The following is a 7,524-nucleotide window of genomic DNA, read 5'->3' on the forward strand; positions in this document are numbered from 1 at the left end:
GGAAAGTTTAAGGTCTTCCTTACCAGCATTTATTTCACACAAGTGATGTGAGCAGTACTCTAGTTGACAAAGAAAAAGAAAGAAAAGGTAGGAAAGGGAAGGGAAGGAAAAGAAAAAGGAAAAAAAGGAGGAGAAGAGAATAGAAAAATGATAAGCAAGGGACAAGAATTTAGGATGCCTTTTTTTTTAACTTTAAAATATCTACAAATTTGAATTTAGGGAGGAAGAAAAGAGATTGAAAGAGAATAAGAAAAGAGTAGGAGATAAGACAGAGAAGAATTTCAGTCTAGTGAACAAAGTAATTTATATCAATTCTTTGAGTATTTGTGGAGTAGCTATTACAGGTCCATCACCCATTAATAAATTGGGTACAGAATTAAGACCAACCAAAAGAAAATGGATATGTGTCCTTCTTCCTCAAAATCTTGAGGAATGAGCATCCTTCCCATGAGCATCTCCTCCTCAAGGACTAACAAATCCAAGCAGAATGTGACAATAGGTATTTCAAATCAAAGGCTCAAAAAGTGAATTTCCCTTTCAATTTTATTCTAGATAGTATTTCTTCTGTTTTTACAGAATTTAATAGTATAGACTGCAGCTATTTATGTACAGCCTTGCATTTACTTATATCTTATTACATTTGATTTTAAATATGTTCTTCTTAAATTAAAATTACATTTAAAAGTTCTACAGAATTCTGACTTTTTTACCATGTCATCCTACTTCTCAAATCCACAAACATAAACTATCTAGTAAATTCCAGTCACTTTTTTTTCCAGAATAAAAAAAAATGCCCCAGTTTTCTTCTTACCAAGACAGGAAGCATTTCCTGGAGATTAATCACTCTTTTGACTTGCAAAATTGGAAAGGTTGAGAGAAATTAGTAAAGTAGGTTGTATCATCCTATTTTGGATTTGGAATTTTTGGAAATGGTCCTGCTGCCATTCATAGGAAAGCAATCATGAGTCAAGCTGTGTGTGGGTGATCTAAACAAACATTGTCACCCTATAAAAGTCGGACTCCAGACCGTTAACCTAGAAGAAGATAAGCAGAGAGCAAGGCATTAAGACAACAGAGAGCTGAGAAAAGTCAATGGAAGTGAGGAATCTTCCAGTTCTGCTGTTGCTATGTGTGGCAGTTTGCTCAGCCTATCCATTGGACAGAGCTGCAAAGGACAAGGATGACAGCATGGACCTTGTTCAGGTAATTAAGGAGCCAGCCCTCACGCTCCCTGACAGGGCCAAGTGGAAACCCTCTCTGCTTTCTATTTATAAAACTCACAGAATTGTTTGAACTTAATGTATAAGAAGTTCAAAGGCAGAGAGTTATAGAGTGTTGTACGTGGAGAGGGTCTCAGTATCACCTGTTTGGACTCCTCTTTTGATGCCAGAAGAAACAAAAGCCAGAGATATTAGGTAATTTCCTAAGATCAAAGCCACCTTACTAGCAGCACTGCTTAAGACACATGATTAGCAAGTGTAGAGTATATGAAATATATCTTGTTTGGAACTTCTGTAGGTATTTTAATCCAATATAAAGTTAGATGGATGTTTTTATTTCTGGTGTCATGTTTAGACATAGAGATTTGTCTAAGTTTTTTTCTCAAGCCAGGTCCTTGTGAGAAGCATAAAATGGAAAATTGAATAAATGTAGCTGAAATATACAATTATGCACAAGAAAGTTTGTTTTGTTTTTCTCCTTTAAGTTCCCTGGATAATTATCTTGATTTTCCAATTCATTGCAATTTTCATTGCTTTGGTAGTAAAATAAGCTGCAGAGATATTCTGTTACAAAGATAAAATGAAAGTGAGGAGGAGTCTGCAATTGAAGAATTAAACAAATATGACACTTACTTTGATTTCAATAAACTAGAGGAATATTTCAAATAGATTAAGTGAGCAACTGTACAAGTTTACCATAAACCACTAAAAATCATAAGAATGACCTAAAAACTATACTTATGTTTCTGCTAGCAATACCTCGAAAACTACTACAACCTTGAAAAGGTTGTGAAACAGTTTGTTAGAAGAAAGGACAGTGGTCCTGTAGTTAAAAAAATACAAGAAATGCAGAGGTTCCTGGGGTTGGAAGTGACAGGGAAGCTGGACTCTGACACTCTGGAGGTGATACACAAGCCCAGATGTGGGGTTCCTGACGTTGGTCACTTCAGCACCTTTCCTGGCATGCCCAAGTGGAGGAAAACTCACCTCACTTACAGGTAATGGGTCCAAAGAGATTTTGACATAATACTGAGGTTTATAAATCACTATCACAGGAGAAATAGTATCTTCAATTTTTTTTCATACAGGATTGTGAATTATACACTGGATTTGCCAAGAGATGCTGTTGATTCTGCCATTGAGAAAGCTCTGGCAGTCTGGGAGGAGGTGACTCCATTTACATTCTCCAGGATCAATGAAGGAGAGGCAGACATAATGATAATTTTTGCAGTTCGAGGTAAAAAACAAAAACAAGGAAAAAAAAACCCATGCAAAATTTTATCTGTTGTTGTTTAATTAGAAAAGATTCCAGAGAGATCCTAATTACTAATCTTGCCAATAAAAATTTTTTTCTCTCTTAGAACATGGAGACTTTAGCCCTTTTGATGGACCTGGAAAAGTTTTGGCTCACGCCTATCCACCTGGGCCAGGGATTTATGGAGATGCTCACTTTGATGATGATGAAAAATGGACAAAGGATACATCAGGTTAGTTATACATCTCTCAGAATGATTTCAGTGTTGATTTTTGTTTTAACTTGGAGAACTCTTAATAGCTAAGAATACTGAAGAAATGGGGTGTTATGGATTTCCAATGGGTCAAGAATCAGCAGAATCAGGCTGGAGATGGGAGTAATTGGATGTGGCTGGATACTTTGTCCCAGAGATTGATTTCAAGAATGAGCCTTGAAAAACACTTGGCTTTCCATTAGGTGTACTCAGTCAATTGATCAATTAACCAAAAGAAAAAAAAAGAGGGGGGAAGCACTGTGTGTTTCCAGGAAGTAAACAAATATAATACACAGCTGATCTGTGTAATGTACATGTATTTAAGGAATGAGTAACTATTATTTGTGATTTCTTAAATAGGGATCAATTTATTCCTCGTTGCTGCCCATGAACTTGGCCATTCCCTGGGTCTCCAACACTCGACCAACAGTGAAGCTTTGATGTATCCAGTCTACAAGCCATTCGCAGACCTGACTCGGTTCCACCTTTCTCAAGATGATGTGAATGGCATTCAGTCCCTGTATGGTGAGTGATGCTGGAAAAATTAGGCATTGTAACTTTGCAATGACGGTCTTCAGGAAAGCTTCAAAATGCTGCATAAAGCATTTGTAATTTAACTCAAAGCACTTTGAGAATGTTTGGAAAGGATATAAATTGACAGAAGAATCACATTTCTTCTAATGTTTGCATCCTCATATCTGTTCCCTTTAGGACCTCCGACAGCTTCTCCAGATGACCCTGTGGTGCCCACAGAATCTGTGCCTCCAGAACCTGGCACACCAGCCACATGTGATCCTGCTTTGTCCTTTGATGCAGTCAGCACTCTGAGGGGAGAAATTCTGTTCTTTAAAGACAGGTCAGACCAGAAAACTATATTTTCCTATCTATTCTTTTGATGTATCTATACAATGCTTAGCGAGGAAAACAAACAGAAACTTGATAGGGATTTTTAAATATTTAAAACAAAAAATTTTGCTCTGAACTTAGAATCTTTCTGATGCTTCACTTTCCACATTTTCCTAAAATTGTCAAGTTCATTTTCAAAGACTTAGGATGATTTGATTTTTACCCTGTAATTGTCATTCCCAAATGTTATAAGTTACAGTTGCTTTTCAAAAGGCACAAGTAGAACTTTAGAATCAGAATTTTATCTTTACTTCCTTTAAAAATGATACCAGGATACCATTACATTTAATCAATTAATTTACTCACTGCTGGATAAATATGCACATGATAAAACTGCACAAGTGGAAAGAAAGTTAAAAGGAAGTCATCACCACATCATTGACTCTTAGTTCCTCAGTTCTCCCTATCTTCATCCATAGTGATGAACTCTTAAATATCCTTCCAGAATTGTTCTGTGTATATATAAAACTATACTTTCATGCACGTATACATACACACACATCTGTCTATCTTTTTGAAAATATAAATGATGGTATAATATATATATTGTTTTGCATGAATTGTAGATATTTAAAGGTTACAGTCAGCTGATTAATTTGCATTGTAAGATAACTTTCCTTTCACAGAAGACATTACTCTGGAATCCTACGGCAACAGGTCCAGTGCAATCTTCTGGAAAAAAAGGAAAGATTTTTCCCCAGTGACAACATACCTGATTTCTGTCTGTCATCGAGCCTAGAGGATGTGGGAATGGGGGAAGATGTGTGAGACAGGACAATGAAGAAAATATGCTGAAAGGTGAAAGACTTCTTTCAATTTTCATTTCTTTTTACATATTTTTCAGACATTTTTGGCGCAAATCCTTCAGGACACTTGTACCTGAATTTCATTTGATCTCTTCGTTTTGGCCATCTCTTCCTTCAGGCATAGATGCTGCATATGAAGTTATTAGCAAAGACAGCGTTTTCATTTTTAAAGGTAATTATTATATAATAATTTCTTTAACTTGCTGAAATAAAGCCTCTCACTGGAAAATTGATTAAGAGTTTAACTGGAAATTGCTCAGAGTTGTAAATTCCCTCATTTGGTCTGTGTTCATTCATTCAAGCTGCAAATTTTTGTTTAATGTCTATTTTGAGCTGGTGACTAAATCTAAAATTCTGGCTTCCCTTTTACTATGAAAATTAAAGATGCTAAGAAGTATTTCTAAAACCAAAGATATCTGTTATAGATTCAAAGTGATTGTGATTTTTTAAAAAAAACCACAGGAAGTCAGTTCTGGGCCATCAGAGGAAATGAGGTGCAAGCAGGTTACCCAAGAGACATCCATACCCTGGGTTTTCCTTCAACAATAAGGAAAATAGATGCAGCCTTTTCTGATAAGGAAAAGAAGAAAACATACTTCTTTGTAGAGGACAAATACTGGAGGTAAAATTTGATTGGAATGACTTTGTATGATCCTAATTAGGGAAATTATTTTCTTTCTCTAAGGAAATCCCCCGCCTTACTCTTAGACCTGCGTCCCTCACAATAGGAACGGTGGGGCTTTAGACAACTGTGGGGAAGTACTTACTTTCAAATATAGCAGTGCCTGATAACAGGCATTTCTTAAGCTCTCCTGTTTTGAGTCACATGTACAATAAGCTGGAGCTTCCCTTTGTGTTGTTGACCCATCCGCCTGGAGTGTTCTCCTTTCTCCTCCACCGACACAAACCCTGCCCATCCTCCAAGTCCTGGCTCAAGTCCCACTACTTCCATGAAGCTTTCCCTGCTGCATTCCAAACCCAACTGTACTTTTCTTTTTTGAAAGAAGCCCTGCGAATCCAGGCCACAGGAAAATCATTCTTTTCCCTTTGTCTTATAATCCACTCATTGTTTGAGTGTCTGTCTTGATTTCCCAACTGTACTATGTGATTCTCAAGGGCTTCCCTTAGCCTCACCCATTCATTACCTCTGCCTAAGAGGATGACAGGTAATAACAGTCTAGCTATATAGGACTCTCAGAGAGGCTAATTCTTGGGCTATCTGCCCAGACTCTGAGATCTGGGCGGACCAACCAAGGTCCAGCCAACAATCAAAGATGCACTTACTGTGCTTTGCTTCTTGTCCCAATCCCTTTTCATAGGAGACTGCCATAGGAAATCCAGATGTGCAGGGTAGGGACAACATATATGTACAAAGTATGATAGAGAACTTCAAATTTGTATTTTAGATGAATGATTGAATTCACTTTATGTTCATATCTTTGTGATAGAAGGATGATTAAGATTCTTTCTGTCCAGACCTAAGAAATATGGTAACAAACAGCATCTGCTAGATCAGGGTGTTACCTCTGTTTCTGGTAGAGGTTTTAAGAGCTAAGTTTGCAGTACCATTAAAGTCACACATTTCTGTAGCACTAAACATGTCTGACATTTATTTGCAGTACTTGGAAAGTTTGTTAGAATTCCACATTAAACCTAACATGATTTACGAATTTTGGTGACATGACCTCCATGCAATGCTGAGCTTTTTTTCTTTTACTCGGTGCAGATTTGATGAGAAGAGACAATCCATGGAACCAGGCTTTCCCAAGCAAATAGTGGAAGACTTCCCAGGGGTTGACCCAGAGGTGGATGCTGTTTTTGAAGCATTTGGTAAGAGGACCCTTATTTTGTTGGCAGTGGGGCACTTGAAACAGTCTATAGTATCAGAGGGAAGAGGAAAATTGAAATAATATTTCATAACAGTTTTCTTTAACCAGGTTCCTCCTCTCAACCCTAAATTTCAACTTATGAATTTCATATCAATTATATGACTACCTCATATAATAAGCTATATAAAAATTCCCTCAAGTGGTGTGGCCAAGTTTAACACTGACCAGCTGGCTTTCTCTATCCCACTGCTGCTACTAATTCCCAGGGAGATTTTCTCTGTCTTTCCTGAGTAGTCAGTCAGTTGCCAATATTTAACTTTCCATGAGCCCAAAGTCTAAAAAAAGATTTTTTTTCCTCCTCAGGGATAGATGGGTGGAGGGATAGATGATCTTTATTGAAAGGTAATCTGAGCACCATGATGGCAGAGCCATAAAGGATCATCTGGCTCTGAAAGAGTCCCTGTGCCTCTCTGAGGCCAGAAATGCCCCTCAGGTTGCCTCATGAGGAAAGGGGAGGAGGAGTATTGGGAAGAAAAAGCTTAAAGATACCACAGTTTCCAAAGATGCAGAGAATTTTATCTGACTGCAAGCAGAATAACCTAATAACTCAGAGCATGATTTTGCTGTCAGACAGAGCTGAAGATGAGTGCCATCTCCATTCTTTCCCTGTTGAGTGACCTTGGGCAAACATCTAAATTTGTCTGAACCTCAACTTCTTCATCTGTAAAATGGAGTTAGATATACATGCCTCTTAGGATTGTTGCAGAAATAAATGAAAAAACATCATGTAAATGTTTAACGTAGTCCCTGGCAAGTAGTCTAATTCTATAAACACTTTCTGCTTTTAGGTATCTATTATTATGAGTTTTGTACTTTGCCAAATTTATTTATTGGAAAAAATATCTCACTATTTCCCCTGTCTGTATTTGCAGGGTTTTTCTATTTCTTCAATGGATCTTCGCAGTTGGAGTTTGACCCAAATGCAAAGAAAGTGACACATGTTTTGAAGAGTAACAGCTGGTTGAATTGTTAGGAGAGATGCTTAGAAGGCATAATATGTGAATTCTAAATGAAGCTGATATCTCTTCACCTAAGTCTCTGTGAACTGAAATGGTTCATTTTCTCCTGTGTGTGCAGTGACTGACAATGAGAGTGTGAGCTGGTGTGTCTTGCCTGTTAGCTTCACAAATTTCAGGGCATTCAAATGGGCTGTGTGTTTGCACTTTGCTCACATGGGGTAGCCTCCCACAGGGAA

The 7,524-nt window shown here is 37.5% G+C and overlaps 1 protein-coding gene across 1 annotated transcript; it reads left to right on the forward strand.

Moving 5' to 3' along the window:
- Window positions 1-1,092: 1,092 nt before the first annotated feature.
- Window positions 1,093-7,302, forward strand: LOC132369688 (stromelysin-1-like). The gene is made up of 10 exons (XM_059929364.1): window positions 1,093-1,203; window positions 1,974-2,218; window positions 2,309-2,457; window positions 2,582-2,707; window positions 3,089-3,253; window positions 3,440-3,584; window positions 4,479-4,612; window positions 4,903-5,062; window positions 6,167-6,270; window positions 7,202-7,302. The coding sequence occupies exons 1-10, from the start codon at window positions 1,093-1,095 to the stop codon at window positions 7,300-7,302; spliced, it is 1,440 nt and encodes a 479-aa protein (XP_059785347.1).
- Window positions 7,303-7,524: the final 222 nt, after the last annotated feature.

This window comes from Balaenoptera ricei, chromosome 8 (genome assembly GCF_028023285.1).
Source record: "Balaenoptera ricei isolate mBalRic1 chromosome 8, mBalRic1.hap2, whole genome shotgun sequence".
Lineage (NCBI taxonomy): Eukaryota > Metazoa > Chordata > Mammalia > Artiodactyla > Balaenopteridae > Balaenoptera > Balaenoptera ricei.

Bases quoted from the DNA above. Each gene is read 5' to 3' on its own strand.
- LOC132369688 (XM_059929364.1), top strand. From the start codon at position 1,093: ATGGAAGTGAGGAATCTTCCAGTTCTGCTGTTGCTATGTGTGGCAGTT. The intron at 2,458-2,581 runs GTAAAAAACAAA...TTTCTCTCTTAG, and splicing joins GATAATTTTTGCAGTTCGAG to AACATGGAGACTTTAGCCCT. The intron at 3,585-4,478 runs GTCAGACCAGAA...CATATTTTTCAG, and splicing joins ATTCTGTTCTTTAAAGACAG to ACATTTTTGGCGCAAATCCT.